The 24,198-nt window shown below is 39.5% G+C and overlaps 1 protein-coding gene across 7 annotated transcripts in view; it reads right to left on the bottom strand.

Moving 5' to 3' along the window:
• Nucleotides 1-24,198, bottom strand: part of trip12 (thyroid hormone receptor interactor 12) — an 82,566-nt gene that overhangs the window by 44,693 nt on the left and 13,675 nt on the right. For 5 of the 7 annotated variants that reach the window (XM_056239390.1, XM_056239394.1, XM_056239393.1 and 2 more), the window contains exons 2-4: nt 19,808-19,954; nt 11,576-11,701; nt 10,563-11,461 (exon numbers count right to left, since the gene is read on the bottom strand). In XM_056239390.1, coding sequence (XP_056095365.1) covers nt 10,563-11,461; nt 11,576-11,701; nt 19,808-19,905 — 1,123 coding nt within the window. In that variant the 5' untranslated portion in view covers nt 19,906-19,954. The remainder of the gene's footprint in view (nt 1-10,562; nt 11,462-11,575; nt 11,702-19,807; nt 19,955-24,198) is intronic. The other 2 variants (XM_056239395.1, XM_056239397.1) reach the window with 1 other exon arrangement.

Raw genomic sequence — 24,198 nt, 5'->3', positions numbered from 1 at the left:
AAGCCCTGTATGACGAGTGCAAAGCCAGATCTGATTGTCGTCCAAAGCAAAAAAAAACTATTTCGGATTCGTTTGCCAGTATTACACCACATGAGAAGGGTTCCAAGCGGCAGAAAGATATCACTGATGCAATTACATTTCACATCGCGAAAGACGTGGTACCAGTTAACACCATTACCAAAGAGGGTTTTAAAAGCATGATCCGGTCGCTTGACAAGCGGTATTTAATACCATCACGCACCTATTTTTCTCCAGTTGCCATCCCAGAGCTGTACGAGAGATGCAAGGCACAAGTTGAAACCGAGCTGTCACAAGTGGAAAATTATGCAGCAACAACAGACTTGTGGTCCAGCCGAACAACGGAGCCCTACATAAGTCTGACCTCACACTTTATTAATGAGGACTTCAAACTGAAAAGTCGCAGTTTGCAAACAGCATTTTTCCCGCAGGATCATACAAGTGAGAACATCGCAACAGGGAGAAGAGAAGCACTTGCTGCTTGGGGCCTAGATGAGACGTCTAGTCTACAACTAGACGTATTACAACAGACAATGCGGCGAACATGGTGAAGACTGCCGCTCTCAACAAGTGGACCAGGCTGCAGTGCTTCGGCCACAGACTGCATCTTGCAGTTGGTAATGTATGCCCGACCTGTGCTATTTTTATTACTGTTGCTATTGCTATGCCATGCATGAATTGACTTGAAATATAACATTTCCCTAAGTTTAATCATTTTCATAAATGATAGTTTTGTTAGCCATTTATTGTTAAATGAAAAACTGATTTTAATTTATGAGCAATTTATTTTTTATAGTATTAAATGTAATATGCACTTAGTTTTGTTTTTAAATTTTCCCTTGAAATAAAAAAATTGCAGTGAAAAAGGATGGACCGTTCCACAGGTGTCTGCAAGAAGCGGGTGGGTCACTTCTCTCACAGCTGGAAGGCCAGAGGTGCTCTTGAAAAAGCCCAGAAGGAGCTAAATTTACCAGCACATTCCTTAGTATCAGTATGCCAAACAAGATGGGGTTCCAGACAGATGATGATCAGCAGGATTCTAGAGCAGAGGAAGGCTTTAACTCAGGTCCTGTCTGAGGACAAGGTGGCACGGCATCTGATTCCAACCTGGCAAGATATAGATGTCCTGGAATCTGTAAGCAAGACACTGGGCCAACTACTGGACTTCACAGATGCACTCTCAGGAGAAGAATATGTTAGTGTCTCCTATGTGAAGCCAGTTCTTCACCTGTTCAACGCTGCTAAAGCAAGAGGAAGACACAGACCTGACTAAGACCTTGAAGGAGGAGATGTTGTTAGGACTGGACAATAATTCAATATCAATATATATCACGATATAATTTCTTTCAAAAACGGTGATATGATTTTTAAACATTTCCAATATTTCAATATACATTACAGGATTTGTCACTGGCACTTTACATGTAACGTTAACCCAAATAATCCATTAGTAATCGTATTGACAGCTTAATCAGACTGCAAAGCCTTCATTTAAACACCTTAAATCGATCAGATTGAGCTTGATCCGAATTAAATAGGTGGTCTATTCCTTTTCTAATCCTATCGAGAGAACATGTAAACACTTGATCATATTGACAACCGAAACTGAAAGGACTCCGCATGTGCAATGACGTAGAATAGCGTAATGACGCACGAAACGAGCTGTTCTTCCTGTTGAATAAAGTGTCATATAAATGAGTTTCCCGTCATTCTGAAATTCTCCTTTCATTCCACATCTGTGAAGTGGAGGACGACAACGTTAGCCTGGCTCCGCCCTCCTACGTACTTCCGCTCAATTTTCATTTTCCTTCAGTAGTACGTCTGGGTTTGTGGTGTATTCTTTGGTTTTCTCCGGCAAATTTTTTACCGGTCCAATCAGCGAACAGAGGGAGTGGCTGAGACATCGATGTCGTGCGCTAGTTTGAGTCGCTATACGCCACGACCAAACGTTAGCGATTGGTTATGGCAGATCCAGAGTGGCTCTGGGCAGATCCAATAGTTTTAATCTTCAACAGAGTACCCGCCTACAAGGAAGTTAATGCTTGTCAATGGAGCGAGGCCAGACTCTTTGTACAAATTAAATGTACGAGAGTCTGGTGGGACCAGGCTAGGACAACGTCCCACCAGTCCTAGTTTCCGATTCTCATCCACAGACGTCTGGTTTTGGGCATGCGTGGGGAGGGGCATTTTTACTGAGTGATAAATATAAGCAGCACGGCTAGGGGTGCTCCGATCAGGATTTTTGGGGCCGATCACCGATCGCCGATTACTGGAAGCTGTATCACCCGATACCGATACCGATCACCGATTACAGGGTCTATTTGAAGACTTCTTTTTATCATGTAGCATTACTTATTAAACTATATTTAACAACAATGTACACATTAAGTATTACATTTAAGAGAAGACACTGCATCATGAATTGACACCTGTGTATTTATTTGCAAGCAACATGTATTAACATAGCAGCTTGGTTATTGGGAGCAGCTTAGGGCTTGACATACAACTTTCCTGTAGAATATAAAATAAAATTAATAAAAGACAGAACATCTGAGTCTTTAAATTTAGCTTTAGACTACTTTAAACTAAAAACAGCAACAAAAAAGGCTATAGCCAAAATAATGTTTTGAGTCAGTCAGCCATCAGTTTTTCTAATACACTTAAAGGACCACAGGTAGTAAAGTGCACTGCAACAACAAAACAAAAAAACTAACAACTTTCATATCGGTATCTATAACTTTGCTTTTTTCTGGGATGCTTAGTCAGATTTTGTGGGCATTTAGAGAGGAAGAGAAAACTTTTTGTGTGTGTGTGTGTGTGTTTGAAGAACCCTTACAAAATTATTTTAAACAGATTAAGAAAGCCACCACTGGTCACATCTATGGTTAGATTGATTTTTTTTTAGATCCAGTGAAGTCTGTCCCACCATGTACCTAATATAAATAAATTAGGGCTGGGCAAGTTAACGCGTTATTATCGCGTTAACGCATTTATTAATTAATGCCGACAATTTTGTTATCGCACGTTAACGCAGTTTTTTTAATTTTTTTATTTTAAAAGTCCGTTGCACACTGGCTCTGAATAAGACATAGGCCTACAGTCAAACCATGATCACAGGAGGGGTGGGATGTTGGTCAGCCAGCAAATAACCCACCCAAACCAGCAGTGGAGGGGCTTTGGCAGGTTCTCTCAGGTGAACAGAAAGGGAGACAGCGCTCCGCGAGTGAATGACAGGCGCTCTATGGATAGTAACCACGGCAACGGCTTCTGTGCGCTACGCAGCTGTAGTCTTTTTAACTTAAATTAAAATTATACATAACTTTACCTGATGTGCCTGCGTGTATAGTTTAGCGGGGATGCTCTGCAATGTGAATTCCCTTCTGTTGATGTCCTGATAACTTTTAAATATTGGAAACTCACAAACAGCGAGCCGATGATCAGTCTCTCTTCCAATGATTTGTACTGCGCGTCGTGTACAAAAAGTTATAGACAATCAAAGTCCTTTTAGACAATTCAACTTCGGCAACGCGCGAGCGCGTGAGGCGAGCATGACCGCAACAGTTTCACAGAACGCACCCGCTTGTCGCTGCACCTTGCGCTCGACCAATTCACCTCACTCTAAAAGGCTGATTTATACTTCTGTGTCGTTCGTAGTGTATTGTATTGTTCGTAGTGTCGCTATACACTACGTTGGTTGATTTTACTTCTGCGTCGTTGTCCGCGTTGACGCGCAATTACACATGCAGAGGGAGCATGTGAAACCCGTGGAGCGGTTCTAGCCATCAGCGCTTGCGGTGCGCGTAGAATTGACGCATTGTTACATTTTTGGAGAGGTGCACGTCAGGGTACGACGTAAGTTCGACGCAGAAGTATAAATTGGGCTTTATCTCTGTTTAATGCAATCTTAGTGTACGTGGGAAACCATGGCATGACCAAACGCTACTATCAGAGAAGTAACGTTGGTCGACTTATATCTCATGACCTCTGACTACATAGACTGTTTCTGCTGCTAAAAGACACCTGTTGATACCTGTTAAGAAAAAAACCAAGAAAACTGGACTCGTTTTAACAAGCTAGATAAAAGGTAATGCCCTGGCAGTGGCAAATAGCTTTGTTTTAATATTTGATTTGATTACATTAATGTTTAGGTTGAGATTTACAATAAATATTTTATTGCTGTGTAAAGGGAATACTGCTGGTATAAAGCACCTTATTTGTTTAAAGTTTTTGCAAACCACATGTTATTACACTTTTGTGTATATAGCAGTACATTTAAATCAAAAGTGAGTAATACACTACTTTAGAATTCATTATTAAAGTTTGCGCGTAACAATGCGATTAATCGCGATTAATCGCAAGAAAATCATGCGATTAATCGCGATTAAAATTTTTAATCGTTGCCCAGCACTAAAATAAATAAAACATCTTCAGTTAACTAGCAGATCATTCATTTAGTTCGCTATTAAATAAGAAATCTAGCGCTAAAATGTGTTTTTGAACTCAAGGTGCGCGCTCGTTGCCGCGGCGATCAGTTGCATGGATACAGTGTTCTGTGCCTCGCGCAGGCTTCACTCGGTCGCGCGCTTCAATCTATCGCCGTTGCGGACTCTATTCATTCCGGTGTAATCACAAAATAAAACACAAAAGTATCCTTGCTTGATATAACTGTAACCGCTGATGAACATATTCAGTTTTGATGAGAGAAAAAAATATGTACGAGTGATTTGACGGACGCACGGGGGTTGGATACATTTTTGTCATTGGTTGTTGCGTTAAATCTTACCCAGATACAATAGTGCTATTTTCTGATTGGCTATTGTGTAGCTCGGCGAACACCACCAGAGGAAACGCGCTTGATTCATGCCGGTTCCACAGTGAGAGCGGCGCGGCCAGAGTTTTGGCCAGCGGCATATTAAATATATTACAAATAGTTTTTCAGCGTGAGAAATACAATGTGTGGCGGGAGAGCGTGACAAAAGACCGAAATGAGTGACTGTCACGCTCAATGCTTGACACTTGAGAGCCCTGTTGTAGAATTGCCAGACCGGTGAAGCCATTTTTACCAGGGCGTAAAAAAATTGTCTCGCGAGTTTTGCGTCATCTGATCGGCTTTTCTGGATCGGCCTTTATAGAGACCGCCGATCACACATCCCAAAGCAATTATCGGCCGATTATGATCGGCGACCGATCAATCGGAGCACCCTTAAGCACGGCACAACGGTTCATATGCTCATTGTCTCCAAATTATGACCAGAAACGGATACATATTAACTCTGCTGTTTAAAACAAATAAAGAACAAATGTAGGAGAATGGTTATGCGCAAACACCGGGAAACTCTTTTGTGCAGTGAGCGCATGTCAAAAACATATATTCCGATTTGAAGTTTGTGAAATATAAACAAGCACATCAACCCGAAAACTTTTTTAGCGTTCATGTAAACACCACACATTCAGATTGATCAATCGGAATGAATTCAGGGTGTCATAAACACTCGACAATGTCCTTGCCCGAGCAACATGTGTTTTTGTTGTTGATCACTCTTCTTTCTGATTTCTGCAGCAACTCTGAGCACTTTTAATAGTATTTATCATGGCTAAAGCACTTTTGTTTCAATCTATAAGAATAATATAAATCAGCCTATATTATAGTTTAAAGTTTAAAGATATTAATATGAATAAGTTGAGTCTTGTTTATTTGACAGTGATTTCACATTTCTTGTTTGGATGAAGGCTACATACAAATAAAAGGTGAACATTCATTTATTTATACTTTTTTATTTTATAAAATATTATAAAGTTTTATTGGAGGAGGTTTCATAGACTTGGCAAATTCATTTTTCAGAAGTTTGTAGGTACAGACATCCGTTGTGGGCATTCTTGGCACATTTTCTGAAGCTTTTATATTTTTCATATCGATATCGGAATTATATCGTATCGACCGAAATTAAGAAATATATTGTGATATAAACTTTGGCCATATCGTCCAGCCCTAGATGTTGTACTGCATTAATGAGAAATATAAAGATGACACTACTCGGGAGCTGCTTGACGTGGCTTCTTGTTTGGAACCCCGGTTCAAGATGGACTTCATCAGTGCAAACAACAAGCCGAGAGTGAAGGCCAGAGTTGCATCAGAGATGATGGAATGCCAGGAGGAGACATTAAGCTGCAGCACTGAGGTGGAGCCCGAGGTTGCTGAAACGTCCCAGGCAAAAAAAAGCCAAGAAGCCCTTAGAGCGGAGTTGCAGCAAAGGGTGATTCCTCTGTGACCCTCAAGGATGCTGTGGAAGCAGAATTAAGCAACTACTTGCTAACACCTTCCATAGACAAAGAGCAAGATCCACTTGCATGGTGGAACACACACAGAGTAAGCTTTTCACATCTCACCAAGCTTGCCCGCAAATATCTATCTATTCCTGCTACAAGTTCCCCCTCAGAGAGGCTTTTCAGTGCAAGTGGCAACATAGTCCCTTGCCAACGTTCAAGTCTCAAGCCTGCGATGGTGGATAGACTGGTATTCCTGACCAAAAATGCTCAAGTCAAATTGGTATATTTGAACATTCATATTTAAATTTTACTATATTATGCAACAGTTGTGAGAAAGAAATGTTTTATTTAATTTATTTATCTGCTAGGCACTCCATTTAGAAGAAAGAAAGAAAACAGATTTTTTTTTATATATATACAGTTTAAGTTTAATTTAATCTTTATTTGTTAGCTATGATGACCACCACTCGTTTTACTTTGGCACTGATGCTAAGAATTTTTTGTATTTATTATAAGTTAACTATTTATTACAACAAGTTTAGCTTATTGCAATTTATTTGTTTTATAAAAAAAATCAGCTTTTTTATTATATTATTATATTTATATATGCAGTTACCTACAAAATCACCCCAATTATTATAAAATTATTAATTATTTAATTCTTGAGCTATTCAAGACATCTAGTGAAAAATTCTGTATTTCTTCATATCGCAGCAAAAAAAAAGATATCGCAATGTCAGTTTTTTCCAATATCGTGCAGCCCTAATTTCAAGCAAGAAATTAGTATTGTAGTAATTAAATATTCACTTAGTTATTAGATCTTTCTCTATTTCACTGTAGATCATTAAACCGTAATGCTGCCTCAGAAGTCTGTCAGAAATCAGTATCGTGTGGTGCCTTTGTGCGCAAGCGCTGCCTGCAAAGTCATTGCCTGATAAAACAGCGACACTAATCGGCTGCCCATTGCCTAAGCTTTTGGACGCAGTGCAAAATTACACAGGCAGCATTGAAGCACACTGTCTGTCAAATAAAAGATATTGTCTTCAGTCAATCTATTGTTTGCACAACATATATCTTAAGTGTGTAAAATATTATCACTGTGAACCAAACAACGTGAAAATATGAATCTGTTTGGCCAGTTGGCCAGATCTGGTGAACAATACAAAATTTAGTCTGATAACATTATATTTTTTCAGTTTTATTTTTAGTTCAAATGCATCAAAATCAAAGTGAAATCAAGCCATTTCACTATGTGCGAGAAACCTGTGATCATTTAACTGCACATCTGTTGAATTCTATATTAATATGCACTATTAAAATGCTAATCGTTGCTTAGCTACCATTAACAACCAAGAGTTATACAAGGCATCAAAACTAAACTGTTCGAAGCGGTTTAAACTTCAAATACTCATCTGATACACAGTATATGTACCGTCATAACACTCAGCCTGCTGGATATAGAAAGAAAGTGAAGGAAAAATTAAAGACAAAACCTTTAAAAGACCTCTGACAGTGCTTTCCCTATAAAGTCAGATGATTCACACAACAGCTCCAGTCTGGTGGTCAAACCCTAACACTGAGGGTCTATTCTGGGCAAAGTTCTGCCCCATGCCCTTTGGCAACATGCCCTCCCGTGACTCTTCATGTCTTTCCATAATCAACCCAACCTGACCTGTCTACACAGGATGACCTCTCTTACTCAAAATAAACACCTCCAATGAGCCTTCACCGAACAGTTTACAGCAACCATTAGTGGATAAATCAGGGACAAGACAAACATCTAACCAATATGTGATCCTAAACATCCAACCAATAGCACTCATAAGCCTAGATATCCATGCATGCCAGCGTGCCGACCCACCTCTGGGCATTCTGATATTTCAAAGCTCTGCAAGGCACATCCACACAGAAAATAACTACTATACCAAAAGACCTTCCTACCTCAGCATACATCCAGCCGCGACTCTTGTCCATACAATACTGTAAGGCAGCAGGAGGCTGGTATTTTTAGCCCAGGACACTGGCACTGAACTGGATTGAAATCTGAGCCAGCTCCCCCTGCCATGACCAAAGCTTCATCCGCTATTACTGGGGCAAGAAATGATCACCATCACAACGATCACGCCACTGAAGACACTGATTTGTGAAGGCTGGGTTGCTCAGGATATTAGCCCTCAGATCAAGGATCAGATGAAATTACAGTAGAAATACCAGCAATTTGCCATGCCTGTGAGGTTGAATCCCATGAAAACGGTCAAGTTATATTTCACCCCAAAATCTAAAGAATAAAAAATATTTTTTATATAATGTGAACTCCAAAAAATTTTCTACAAATTTGGTGGGAAGATATGCTGATTTTTTTGGTTTGTAAAATTAATTTCTCTCTATAATTTTCCTCTTGATTTTGGGCTGAAATATGACCCAGATTCAGAAAGGAATAAAACAAAAGTACTTGAGAATCAGATTTAACCTCAAAACATAAACTAAGTATGCTTTGTAATGGTGTTTGACTTCGAGATTGCCTACAGTAAATAGAATGTGTATATGTGTGCTTGTTGGTGGGTCTATGGGAAAGACTAATGACCTCATAGTGCGAGTGCTTAACAGGATCAAAAGCAGTGTAATTTGCGTAATGTATAATATCCTCCAAATATTCTTGGTTGAATTATTGTCATTTCACTCTACATGTCTGTCAACGCCTACAGTGTCCATTGCAGAAGACCTAGATCAGATCTGTCATGGAAAAGCTTGTGTCATTGCCTCACTTCCAGCAGGTGTCTGAAAACTGAAGTCCACTTCTAGCACCATTGCAGCTGGTGTTCTACATGTGCAGCTCTGATGAAACTGAAGCCTAGATGTAGAATGTAGGCTGTTCAAGACTGTGGACACATTGACATCTAGATAAAGAGCCCAGCCCTGATTTTACAGCTACACAAATGCTCAATACACCACCTGATTTAATTAGTGTTGTCAGAAGTCCTGGCACTTCGGTACCAAGGCGATACTGATTTTGAGTGTGTTGTGTTGAGCATTGTAGTCATTCAAAACTGCTTTTATTGACAAAGCAATGGATGGGACAAAAAAAATCCGATAATGTAAATGCAAACTAACAGAACTGCCACTTGTTTTATGTAATGTGTTCCTTTATTCAATTTATTACTAAATGTTTACTTACCTATTTTAAAGCAATGTTTGTTTTTTTAATTGAAAATATGATGTTTTAAAGAATCATTTATTTAAAATAATTTTTATTAAAGGTACAGAATGCAAGTTTCGCCGCTAGAGGTCACTTATTCAAAACAATAACAAAGACATAGCTTGATGGCGGCGTGAATGAGTGTGGAATCATGGGAGTTGTCGTCTTCACCTCCAGAGCCAATGGAAAGCAATCCGACGGGACTCAAGTTCATGGATGAGCTAATGCTCTAAAATGCAGTATTATTGTTCTTACAAATAAAGCTCTTTCTGATTTTGCTGTTAGTCACTACAACTACAAATAGTGCTGTCTCTGAGGCATGGTACAAACATTATTCACAGTAAATTAAAAAAACAAGATAAAATAAGACTAATCATGTTTAGCTATATAAAAATAATTGGTTTTCTGTCGATAAACGTAACCAAACAGTTGCTCACCGGTCTAATAAAATGCATAATATATCAAAGCATCTTTGGGGTTTCCGTAAATCGAGGGTAACACGGATAACGTCATTGACAGGCGACGCATTGAACTGGTTAAAAATGCAGATTTATATGGATTTAAACCTTGTTGGAAACACTTGGGATAACTGAAGTACACAAATCAACAAAATATCATTGATTTAGTGGTTTTTGGATATTTTAATCCAAAAATCTTACATATTGCGCCTTTAGTAATTATATATTTTTATTTTCAAATAGTTAAATAAAATAGTTCCAGTGGATTTTTCTATGGTACCAAAACTGGTACCGTAAAATTGAACTAGTGCTGTCATGATACCAAGTCTGTACCAGTCTCAATAAGATCGCCTAGACACACCAACCTTCAGACTATTTAGTCTCCTATTTTGTCAGAACTTGAGAACCCCTACACCACGAATTGCCTAAGAGCTTTAGTTTTTTTTTTAATCTACATTACATAATAGAATGTGTATATGTGTGCTTGTTGGTGGGTATATGGGAAAGACTTATGATCTCAGTGTGAGTGCTTAACAGGATCAACTTGTTTTGAACCTGGAACAGCTCTTTAAAAATACAGAAGCAAATGATAGGAAACTCTGTATAGCAGTTTGGGCACTCACTTGCTAGTTTGGCCTGCAGACCGGAGGGCCCAGGCTTGGAGGAGGTCTCAGCCTTGGCCGATCCCGGCAGGGACAGTTTGGGCTTTGGCAGGTTGACTTTGGAATTGAATCGGGACGTCCAGTCAAACTTGGAGGAGCCGGCAGCCTTGTTTTGCTCTTTATCCCGGCTGCTCCTACGGGGGGAAGGGGAGGACGCGGAGCGCGACCGCCGCGCTTTGCTCTGATCCTTGCCCTGCTTTAGCCGGGCGCCCTGAGGGGCACAGCTGTTGGCGCCTGTGGCGGCCGAGGAGGAAGAGGAAGAGGAGGATGAGGAAGAGGCACAGGAAGAGGAGGAGTCAGTCACGGTGCTACACCCAGCTTTGGCTGAGGCGGCCGATTTGGACGCCAGCTTGGTGGGTTTGGCTGCCCGGCTGGCCTCGCTGCGGGGTGGCAGGGGGGCTGCCGAACTGCTCGAGCTGGGGATGGAGGAGGAAGAGGACGACAACGAAGAGGCGTCTGCCTTCTTGCGCTTTTGAGAGGGGGTGCTCGAGACCCCACTGGGGCCAGGGTAGGACACGCTCTTCTTGCTCAGGGCTCTGGCAGGAGCCGGCTCGGCTGCTAAACGTCTCTTTTTGGACTTGGTGCTGACAGATGCTGGAGTCTTCTTCGGCTCTGTAACTTCAGGTGAGGTTGCGGGGGCCGATGGCCCACTGGCTGAACTTTCCGAAAGGTGGCTGGACACTGCTTTGGGCCGCTTGGCCGGGCTGGGCGAAAAGGTGATGTTGAGATCTGTTGCGGAGCTGCGTTTGAGAGCGCGGGTGCTGCTGCCCTCCCGTCTCCCTTGCTGGCCTGAAGTTCCTGCTGCTTCTAAATCTGGATCTGGGATCGAGTGTGAACCCACGGATAGAGAGAGGCTGTTCCTGTAAAAACAAACAGAAAGGGGAAGGACTTGAGTACCCAAGAAGAAGGAGTATGCACATGGTGAACTTACGTCACAAAAGACCCACACACAATACAGGAGGAAAAAGGGATACCTTCGAGAGGCGTTGCCGCGGGCGGAGCCGACAGCAGAGCTGGGCGGGGCTTTGGAAGCCTTAGAATTAGATCTTCTACTTTCAGGTGGGGAATTTGCTTTTTGGTTTACTTGCTCTGGCTGCAACCTGGAGAGGTTGGGAATTAAACAGCAGAGAGCAGTGTGGGATGGATGGGCAGTAGATGAGGAACACCTCAAATTCAATTTCACAAGCTGACTACTCTTCCAGCCCTACTCTCAGCACTTCCTACACACCCGTCAGCCCAATGGTGAAGACAAACAGCAATCATTACAAGTTTCTAGCTAGACATTTCTCATAAGTTAAGAGCATCACCCTTGTTGAGTTGGGCAACTAAACTATAAGCCATTTGGCTGAGCCACTGAAGGATATAAAGTTATAAATATAAACTTATTCGAAAGAGAAGAGACAAAAAGAAACCCCACGTGTCTGTGTATCAGGCCTAAATGAGACACACCGTCAGTTATTCCAACACTGCAATTCAGGAAAGGTGCTGTGCTGCTACTGAATTACACAGCACAGTGGAACAAGAAATTATATTCTATTCAAGTTGTGAGTTTGCAGTCTGAATCGAATGTGACTATAGAGACCGACTGGGCACCCCTAAATAACCTACATATATTTCTATTGCTGGTATCGCATAACCAGAATAGTTTGCTTCACAAAAAAAATTATTCTTATGTGCTGGTTCTGTCTTGAGATCATGAGTTATATTACACTACCATTCAAAAGTTTAGGGTCAGGGCCCGGTTAAAAGAAAGTCCTTAAGTTAAGAAAGCCCTTAGCTATAAGGTTAAGGGTACCCTTAGTGAAACATGGTTCATTAGTGTTGTCACGATACCAAAATTATGACTTTGAAACGATACCAGACAAAAATACCGATACCGATACTGAATCGATACCACAGGAAAAAAACTAAAACAGTAAAAGTAATTGAAAATTATGACAGAACTACATTGTTTTATAAATTAATAAAAAAAAAAACTTAAAACTCACTTGACCAGCATGTTCCTGCCCTGCATTTTTAACCATTCCCTCCCCTTTATTAAATAAAATAATAATAATTTCATGCTAGTGTGTACGTCCTTACAGAGATGTTTGCAACATTGACATTATCATCATGTTAACATTCGCTAACCAAAATCTTATTTCAAGATACGAGTCATTTTAAAATATATCTATCTATAAATTACAGGAACGTCTGTCTGTCTGTGTGTGTGTCTGTCTGTTAATCGCATATCTGTCGAACCGTTAGTCCGATGGATCTCAAACTTGACAGGTGTCTTGCTACGGGCACGAGTAAGTGCAGTGCCGAGTTTGAAGTTGTTTGGATTAGAAATGCAAAAGATATCGCTAAATATATCGCTAAAAGAAGCACACATTGGTTTTGGCCGCTCTAGCCGCTGGCCACTCCCCCTCTCACACTGCACACTGAGTGAGCACAGCGCAGGACCAGAGACAGAGGGACGAAGAAAGCAGATTTGCTCCCTGAATCGTCGCGCTTATTCATTTGTTAACTGAATCTGTAAGTCAGCTACGCTGTTTACTTCTTAATATTATATTTAATGCGTTCGCAAGTCTCTTTCACGGCCATCATTTGTAGTAAATGCTATTAACGTTATGTGTCATGCGCGCTGAAGTTAGCATGTATATGTTAACTATGTGATGTTTAATGTGCTATGTTAACTATGTGATGTTTAATATGCTATGGTAAATAGTTGCCCTGCCTATTCAACAGTATATAGCAGGCTTTAACGAGCTTAACGAGTATAGTAATCCTCTTACTAGGGCTGGGCGATATATTGCACGATATTGTTATGCGCATCTCGTCAGTAAAGCCGGTTCCTTGATTAGTAGTAAATCACCTTCACCTGCTTTCAGATGGACGATATGATGCAGATATGAGAGTGTTAAATTAACACTCAAGAGTGTTAAAGTTAATGAGATAATTAAGTGATTAATTTAGTGATCATTGAGCATTATTGAAGACACCTGATGATAACAAGCAGAATCACTGAAGGAGAAAATCTAAAATTGTAAGCCACCGTTATAGCGATCAGTGTTTGCTTTAGTTGGGCTCTTGATCCTTATACTTTAAGTTTAAATTTTGTTTGTCTGCTGTTATTGATTTATAACAGTCAAATGAACAAAGACAAGTGTGATCTGATAGTGTTGGTTATGTTTTGACATCATCATGCTGTGATCTGAAAAATGAAACTCATTCAGATGATCTGGTTTAACTTGATAGCAACAGTTTAGTGGTTCTACAGCATATGATAATTGTATTTTTCTTATAATCCAAAACATTTAATAAAAATTGTTCTGATCAAATCACTTTCAAATGCATTTATTTAGAAACACAGACATCAATAATCAGCCAGTGAATCTCAACCGTGGTGACAATAATAATCCTTGTTGCCACCAATCACAACTCATTAATGGCTCCCATCATGCATTGCGGTATGAATAAATTATGATCTGAATTGTCTATGTAATTTACTTTTCCTAATTAAATATTCTGCTCGTCACCATTGTTGAGATGCATTGACTGAATCTTGATATCTGTGTCTGCCTAAAATAATTTTTTTTTTTTTTTACAACTTAAGAAATCCTTTATATTATATCACAAATTCTGGATATTTATGCAGAGTCTCAGTTATGCTGTAACCAACAGCATAAATCACAAACAATTAGTTCAAATGATGAATGTCATAACCAACACTATTAGATCATTTCTTTTTCTTTGTTCATCTGACAGGTATAACTCGGATACAACAGCCGATCAAAATCTAAAGTTAATAATATAAGGGTCAAGAGCCCAACTAAAGCAAACACTCATCTCCATAATGGTGACCTGAAATTCCGGTTTTCTCCTTCAGTGATTCTGCTTTAGGTGTCTTCAATAATGCTCAATCATCACTCAATTAATCACTTAAATATCTCATTAACTTTAACACTCTTGAGTGTGGACTCGTATACACTCCCAGGTGTGTTCATTTAACACTGAGTTTTTGCTGTGTACAAAGAGCCGTAGTTAACTGACAAGCTGAGCCATATCGCATTAAATATCGTTGGCGATATGTCCTCGATTTTAACGCGATTTGGTTCAGCTTGTCAGTGAACTACGGCTCTTTGTAGTAAATGCCGCTCTATCTGAAAGCAGGTGAAGGTGATTTACTATTAATCAAGGAACCGGCTTTACTGATTAGATGCGCATAACAATATCGTGCGATATATCGCCCAGCCCTACCTCTTACCGATCGTGTGACAGCAAATCTATGAAGGTAAAATGATGACAAAGAATCGCATGCACAGGGTAAGATTTGTGAAAGTGTACATAAGATTGCAAGCGTAAATTAAATTTGCATGTGCAAGAGAAGATTTGTAAAGGTGTAAATCGCCCTTCAAGTGTAAGAAAAAAATATTTGCAGCATTTAACTGTTATTCGTAAGTGTAATTCATGCATTTTGAAGCTGCAGCTTCATACTAATGCAAAATAAATAGGATAAATTTTCCATATTTATTGTGTGTCATTATGTCAGTATCAGTATTTGCTTTCAACCATGCACAAATAAAAATGTCACCGAACTTTTGCTGTGTAATTGTAACAATGTGCACTCAAACACACCAAACCAACAATTGCTAAAAACACACAAAAAAAATTTGCACGGGCATTTTGCACTAGTATATATAATTTTACAATTACAATAGATCATTTTATTTTCTCTTTGTTATTAAAAATAAGCAAAAAAGAAAATGACAAACAATATGACAAATACTATAAGAGACAAATAAATAAAGAGTGCTTAATTTCTTTTTTGAATGCTACTGTTAAATAGACCTACTGTGGCTGAAAAAATTAAGTCTTCACTCTATAAATTAACTATAGACTGATTCTTAATAAATAGATTACATTTATTTAGTCAAGCATTAGGTGATTGTCTATTTTCTTTTGTTGTTTGATTAACATTAATCACACCGAATATTAGGCTGCAGGTCCGGCCCCTTAAGACCTGCAAGAACACATAAGATTTCTTTTTACAAACGCTTTATGTTCACTAAAGACATACCCGACAGTGTTTACGTGAATACTCGCCAGGATGTGCATTTTTACATAGAATTTTGACTATTCAAACCTAATAATCCGCGAAAGAGAACTGAAGTCGCGATCGCATGCTGTGTGAAAGGTGTGTGCACACGCTACAGGTCTTAATTTTCTCGTGCATGCATTCTTTGTCAAGCGTTGCGTGTATATTTTACTGTTCTGCTTCTGTTGTTTAGTGAATGTAAACAGTGGAAAAAGGGCTCTGCACACACGTCCTGACTCCAGCTGTCACACATAGGCGCAAATAAAGAAATACTGCTCTTATTATTTAGAGTGCTGTCACTCTTAAAGAACCGGTACTAATAACATTTCAAATTGTACCATTATTAATAGCAAGGTATTGTGATACCTTTCCAGTACCGGTATATTGTGAAACACTAGTGTTCACTTAAGGAACTTTAAGGCTGTCATTAAGTATTTTCCCTTAATTACTTGAGTTTCCTTAAGTTCTGTTATGCGTTGCAACAAAGTCCTTAGTAACCCTTTAGCCCTTAAAGAATTAAGGGATCAAACAGGTCCCTTAAGTCATCTGCTGAACTCAAACACGGATGGATAATTGCATTTAAATTGAGCAGGAGGAAGAACCAATGTACATTTTCAAAATAAGCCTGTTGAAATTATGGCGTGAAACAGTGTGTGTTGTCAAAATAAAATTGAATGAACACCGTTTTCATATATTTTCATCACTTTCACTGCCAGGCTGTTGTCTTGTGCGCAAGAGTGACTGATTATAGTGGCAGGCTAGGGTGTTTTTGCTAGGGTGTTTTTTCCCCTTTTTTGTTCTTGGGTCTGGTTTAGATTTCTTGTAGCCTACTGTAAAGCCGGTTAGTAGACAAGACTAGGCGTCAAGCCACGTCACTTCTATGACACCGAACGCGTCATTCTGTACTGTCGCTCTTAAGTTCGAGGCTGAAAAAAAAATCTGTGAATCTGATTAAAGTTGCGTTGACGCGCGAGTACAATAACAATGAGTTGGATAATGTAATTTAATGAAAAACTATGTGAGTGGTGCGGCAGGATTTTGAGCATCCACTGGTGTCGTATAGAAACAATGCTCTTGAATTTTATGATGCTTCGTGTCGTCCGTCAGACCGCCTTTAATAATCTCCATAACTAAGATATTGTAGTACAGCTGTATAGTTTAGTAAATGTTAAACTTGTTCAAAAGTCATTGGTCCATTATGTTCTGTTTATTGTAAGAGATTTCGTAACTATAGCAACTACTTCTCCATTGCCGTGTATTGCCTATTTTCAACATTGATAAGACATGTTTGAGCAACAAATCAGCATATTAGAATGGTGTATGAAGGATCATGCAACACTAAAAGACTGAAGAGTAAGAGTAATTCAGCTTTGCCGTCACAGGAAAAAATTACAATTTAAAATAACTGTTTTATTTGAAGTGTAAGAATATTCCACAATATTACTTTTTTAATATTGTATTTTGAATCAAATAAATGTACCCTTGGTGAGCACTAGGCTTGCTACGGTAGTCGGTGTTACCGGTGTTACACAGTGTTCAGGCGCAACACCGGTTTCATCACTTGTCCACCGCGACACCGCAAAATTTTTTTTATATATAGGCATATATTTATATAATTTAACGCAATTATGCAGTATCCGTTTTTTTCTGTCAGCCGTTGACTACCGTTGTATGATCACGCTCTTATTAATGTGAATGATATTACCGTAAAACTTCAAATAGTAGCCCGGGCTTTTATTTTCCCAAACCGTCGAATTGCACCGGCTTGTATTTGAGACAGGCGTCTATATGAGACAGGCCTTTATAATTTAGTGTTGAGATGTTGTTCATTGAGTGTATGTCTCTAATCTCTAAAAAAAAAAAAATCTCCAAATGCTCCACATTCTCTCTCTCTCTCTCTCTCTCTCTCTCTCTCTCTCTCTCTCTCTCTCTCTCTCTCTCTCTCTCTCTCTCTCTCTCTCTCTCTCTCTCTCTCTCTCTCTCTCTCTCTCTCTCTCTCTCTCGTCAAGCGCAGCAGTCATTCTATTCTACATCACTCATCGATCAAAAAAGGCTTTGAAGGGACAAAAAATTGCTTTGGCGGCCGCAAAAAAGCGGACGATCTGACGGTTTTAGAGGATTAAATACAACCCGAAACTAAAACACTGACCCGGCCTCTATTTGAGACCGGCCTTTATTTACCCAAACCTGAAGCCACACCAGGCGTGTAAAAGAGACAGGCGTCTATTTGGGACTCGGCTATTATTTGAAGTTTTACGGTAAGCGCGACAAGACTAAAGAGACCACGCTGTCCTGCCTACACACACACACGCGACCCACAGAAAAGACGCGCATCAGTATCGAGTTCTCTTTCGGGCTTGAACAAACCATAACACACACAAATTATGCCAAAATGTCAGTTTTGTCGAGTGTCCTCATAAGAGCAGTCTTAAATGATTTAAATAAAGTCTTAAATTAACGTAGAGATTTGTGAGAAAATGGGACGCGTGTCGATCGCGTCTCTGTCAGCAGCTGGTCTTAAAGTGTCATTAAAGTTAATCAAAGAACAAAGGTAAGAGAGTAAATGACTCACTCAGACCCGGAGCCAGGAGGATTATTAAACCGGTAGCCTAATAATCATGAATGCACTGCTATCTTTAACACATCTCCGGCGAACGGCTTCTTCACGCAAAAGAAAAACTCTTCATGAAGCGCAGTGAAATTCAGCGACCTATGGCGTTTCCTGATGGATCGAGGTTGTTCGTTAACTTAATTTTATACGTGCAACTCACGTAGCCTATAAGGACACTGACAACGTGCTGACAGACAGGACCGAGCAGGTAATATTTAAAATGAAACAAAGTCTCAACTTTCCAATTTGGTCAGTCAAAGAAAATTAAACAATAGGCCTACCGTTTTGTGGCTCTAATGTGTCGTGAGAGACTGCCTCAGTTAAAGACAAGTTCAAATCCACCGACGTTAATCTACTAATCTAGACTACTAAACTACTCTCCTGACTGCTTTGTCGGACAAAAATGGTGGATTTTGATTTGTCAGATCACATCAAACTCCCTGCGAAGGATGAATTGACGCTAATGTATAAGTGAAAGTGAAGTGCACACTGTTGCATCAGCTTTTTATAAGCAATGTAAAAAAAATTAGTTTAGTTTTCAAATGAGTGGCAATTCAGCGCACAATAACAAAACAGTGTTGCTCCACACGACCACCATTATGCATGCCCGTGCAAACGCGCGCATTTTACATGTGCCTTTAAATTAGCGATTTAAAAGCCCCCATCGATTAAGAGCCCCCATCGATTAAGAGCCCCCATCGATTAACCGGTGTGAAAAAATCCTCACCGTCACATCCCTAGTGAGCACAAGAGATCCCAAACTTTTGAACAGTAGTGTTAAATTAGTTAAATTACTGTCTGGATGTTTATATGACAATCAGTTAATCATACTATTCTAGACAATGTATTCTACACATTCCTGCGTAATAATCAAGAAACTTCACTGCCGTACCATGAGAGCAGCAGCCGTAATGATATGACGCAGCGCCTGAAAATAGGCCACCTTCCGTCAACACAACGGAACTATTTTCAGGCGCTGCGTCATATCATTACGGCTGCTGCACTCATGGTACGGCAGTGAAGTTTCTTGATTATTACGCAGGAATGAGAGTATAGTTCCTAGCCATATCAGCCTAGAAAATCGCAACTTTACATTTTCCGTCTGTCTTAGTGCACGATGTAACTACAGAAGAGTCAAGTTTTAAATAGGAAAAATATCAAAACTCTTTGGTCATTTGTTTTTTAGAAATGCTAATGGTCTTGTCCACTTCAATGATGTATGCTAAGCTATGCTAAAAGTGGTACCGCCAGAACCGGAGATCGGCTGAATGGATTCAAAAACGGTAAAACTCAACAGTTTAACTCTGGGGGAGTTGTAAAATGAGCCTATTTCCAAAAAAAGTGGAGTATCCCTTTAAGATAAAAAGAATAGCATTGGAAAGGTTGTGTGACCTCAACATGACACCTGCTGCACAAATTCTGTAGGAAAAACTGCTCTAGATAAAAGGTACACATTCAGACCTAACCTTAGTCTGCCAAACAGTTTTACATACAGATTGCCGATTGCACACTCACCTTCCTGCAAGTGTGTGGTCTATTGGCTGGGCCGCGGCTGTGTTCCTCTGTGAACGGCGCAGTGACCCCCCTGGATTGGAATTAGGCCGGTTGGACATTGGCACCTCTCTCCTGAAGGGACATACCCTTTCTAGACACTACCATTCACTGGTAAGAGAGGTAAAAAGAGAGAGAAAAAGGAAGGTTAGTTGAGCTATGCTATAAATACAAATTTATGAAATATAAATTTATTATATAAATACAGGTATATACAGGGTCTAAAACATTTTGAGCTTGTCCACTTTGGACCACTTTCAGAGGTAGTCGAAAACGCATTCAACCGTGATAGTATTTTACCTTACAACAACAATTCAAGTAGAACAACAAATCAAGGACGGAATTTATTTAACTATTTAAGATAGCCCATTGGGCAGGGTGAAACAATTTGCGATTTTGCGAGCCCTGCAACCAAAAGATCAATTCATTTCTACACTACCTGGTCAAAACAACCAGGACCAGATGCATCTCCCATTCCATTTATGCAAAGCCAATAAGCTTCAAATCACAGATATACCACAGCACATCCACGGCATCATCGCTTGTCACAGATCAATAACCTTACTCACATCTCATACTAGCATACATCACAGCACCAAAGCACAAATGATCCAAGAACGTGACGGAGGGGTAAGCGAGAGCGAGATAATCAATAGGACAATAGCTTTATATGGAGACGCTGAAGGAGAAAAGGACAAATGCTCAGGAAAACCAAACACTAATATGAATGACTTTTACACTGGCCGACCAATCAAATCTGCATTTGGTGTCCATTTCCTTAGTAATGCTTGGCATCAACAAGCTTGAGGCAATTTTGAAGACGACAGCATGTTGGCCGGCATCATAACACGCAGTGAGATAAGACACATCCTGAGCACAGACAGAAAATAGCCGGAGGGGGCCTTGGTGTCCCTCCTCAGTTCAGTGGTAATGAACAACACTCACCATCAATCACTACGACACCGCAGAGACACACAATCCCACCACACCTTTATCCTGTGTGTATGCGAGATGGCGTCCAACAGCACCATCACTTAAGTGGGGTGCATGATTATAAGAGATAATCTAAATGAAAGACTATGACAAATGGCGTCATTGGACTCTAATGGGAATGAAAGCTCAAGGCTAGATCTACTCATGAAGTCACTTCACTTCTAAGACAAACGACAGACCCAAATCATCCATGAAGAATGTTTAGATCCAATTTGAGCTTCAGATGTGTTGAAACATTTTAACTTGTGTGACTAGACAGTATGTCATGTATTCTAATCATGAGCTTGGTCACCATTAATGATTTGTCCAACTTTATCCATAACACCAAATTCCAGAGAATGTCACAAAGAATGTAAGAAATATTTATAGCGTTTATTTAGGGCTGTGCGATATGACGATATATATCGGATGGACGATATAAAAAGCCTATCGTTTCATATTATGCCATATCGTTTATATCGTGGTGTCGCAAAAAAACATTGTTTACGGCACAATTAAATACAATCGTTGCTTAGTCTGCAGTCTGAACACTTTACCTCAGAGCGTCCGTTAACTGAATGAATTGGGAATATCACCTGAAAATCCGATAACAGCATCAATTTGAATTCAACCAGCTGATTTCTGTAAATGAATGTACAACTAAATGTATGTTGCAGCACAGGGTGAAGTCAGTATATACATAACGATAATTGTACATTTAATATAACCATAGCTTTTAGATTATTGGCAGAATAAAAAAAAAACGAAACGATGTGACAGCCATGGGCTGAACAATACATTACTGGTAATATCCATCGAGCCTATGAACTTGTTGCCCGAAACACATCAACAAGAAAGAATGAAGGCTATACCCTGTAAAACGATCTCCTTCTCTCTCCGGCCTCCGCTAACTCTGCTTGCGCTAACAACTCCGCCCAGATGCGCGCAATCTGCACCACAGAACTGGTTTAAACAGACGATCTGACGGGTTTTAGAAGATTAAATACAAACCGAAACTAAAAAACAGACCAGGCCTCTATTTGAGACTGGCGTTTATTTATCCAAACCACCCTAAAATGGTCAATACAACAAATAGAAAGTTAACCAAACCATCTAGCCCAAAAATTTGGATGACTGCAATCTTTCACGCCACATGGGGATGCAGGCAGAAACGTGAATAACAGCATGAATGAAGGGGTGACAGAACCGGGTGTTTCCGAGCAGGAGAAGAACCAGCCAGAACAAACCGAGGAGCTCGTTCCTAAACGAGGGGCTAGATGGTTTGGTTAACTTTCTATTGTAGTCAGTTGTAGCCCACTATGCTTCATTAGCCTACTATAATATTGAAGGTAAAAATTACCTGATTTGTCCACAAACACCTAAATTACACTTTTATTTATTTTTATAATAATAAAGTTATATGAAATATAAACATTTAAATGGTGGCTGCATAAAAACTTGCCAGATTTTTTCAAACAACATGCATTAAATATTGAAAAACATTAAAAATTATAATGAATATGCAATATGGTGCATATATTTGGCAAAATGCTCCTCTCTAGAGTTATTTTTTCTAGCTAGCTAACGAGTTTATGGGCACTGGATATGTTTTTTCTGAGGTAAGTTAAATGTGACGTTACATTACATTGTTTACAAGCGTTTTACTGATGTCTTTCCACGGTTGAAACACTGATTGAGCGATTCCATGTGAAAGATACGGATTTCGATAAGTTGTACTCTATCTTTTAGCACACTTTCAGATGCTCTTTCATGTTTATTTCGCGCTGTAACTGGTATTATTAAGGCGGAAGAGAAGATCATGTGCGCGCCGCGCTGCTGCTTCTCTTGAGCTGAGCTAAGCCAGAGCGATCTCACGCCACAGCGTTGACTCAACACACTATTTATGTTTTTGAATTTCATAAGAAAATGGACCTAATTTGAAATCTGAGACTTTGTTTCATATCAATAGTAACAAAGCACAAAGATTATTGCGATTTATTGGATGGGATGCTCGCTACAATGTTCCATTCATTCATCAACTGAAAACAGCATAGCCCAACCGGTTCGTAAAAATGAGAATCGATTAAAATCGAGAAATCAATATTTTTCACCTAGCCCTAGTTCAAGTAGCCTACATTTTTAAAAGTTTCTTCGTCATATTATGAGAAAACGAATGTGTTTTTTTACCTTTGATGCATGAAGACCACCTAAACAAAATTAGGAAACTTTAAAATAGCATAATAGTGGCACTTTAACTTTTATAAAAGCAACTAGTCTATTTTTGTTGGCAGCAGAGAGTGGCCTCATTATCAGCTTTTCCACTGTCTAGCAAGTGCAAGCCAGGGCTAACAACGTGCCAGGCAGGGGCAATAGCCTCAGATCTCGGATTTAAAAATATCTATACATTTTTCACGAAATGATGCGATCTGAGGAAGTTTGACTTTGAGCGATCTCTCCCGTCTCTATCCTTTCAGTCAGAACAACAGAGGGAGCTCACGGACAGAACGCAGGAGTCGAGATTTACAGGAGAATATGATTTAACCGGAGTACATAAATACACAATTAAAATCATACATGATTTGATTAAGTTCTTCAAGCAGAGTTCTTCAAACACACACTGGTGTCTAAAGGTAACTTGAGCTAAAGAATAGTTTTAAATGTCTTAATTGTGGAGGTTAGCTAGTAGCCTAATATGAAAACATGGGAAATGAGTAGCTCTCCTGACTCAGATAAACTCCGCCTTTGTTCATGACCACTCCTCAAGCCCCATTGGCCCCGAGGAAGCCCAGATGAGGCCCAGATCAAGTCCCGGAAGTGACCGTGGAAACGTGACTGGCCCTGGCACGCACTAGCTCCCATTCCGACAACACAACTTTTGTTCGTTTTTTCTGGATGTCTCAGCAGCAGCAATTTATGAGACATTTTCAGCATTTCAGAGATTAATGCTTATTAATTCGCAACAGCAATATATGACAATATCCAGAGCAGACTTTTTTGGCCAAGTCGTCCGTCCCTATACTATAGATCATTTTAAAATAAAAATAAAAGCTATTAGTAAATGTTTATTAGAAATAACAAGAAAATATTATTATAAATCACAACCCATCTAAATAATCTATAGAAACATCCTAAGACCATAAAACTAATCAATTTCACCACACAAAGGCCAAATCATGCTGGCTAAGTTTTGCAAATGAAAACCGTGAGCCATAAAATTTCAAAATGAGACTCCACATCAGAGTAATGTGGTTACTTTTAATCAAAAGTTATTTAAAACAAAGCTTAATTTGAAGCCCCCAAAAATTAAATATGGTGGAATGTGTTGAAATAAGTCTATTTACAAATGATGAGTTTGAACTCATGAAAACATTTTTCTTTGGTTT

The sequence above is a fragment of the Rhinichthys klamathensis genome, unplaced genomic scaffold, assembly GCF_029890125.1.
Source record: "Rhinichthys klamathensis goyatoka isolate OS25496 unplaced genomic scaffold, OSU_Roscu_1.1 h1tg000561l_1, whole genome shotgun sequence".
In the NCBI taxonomy this organism is placed as follows: Eukaryota; Metazoa; Chordata; class Actinopteri; order Cypriniformes; family Leuciscidae; genus Rhinichthys; species Rhinichthys klamathensis.
Note: the sequence above shows the minus strand (reverse complement) of the source record. Positions and strands in the feature narration are given on the sequence as shown.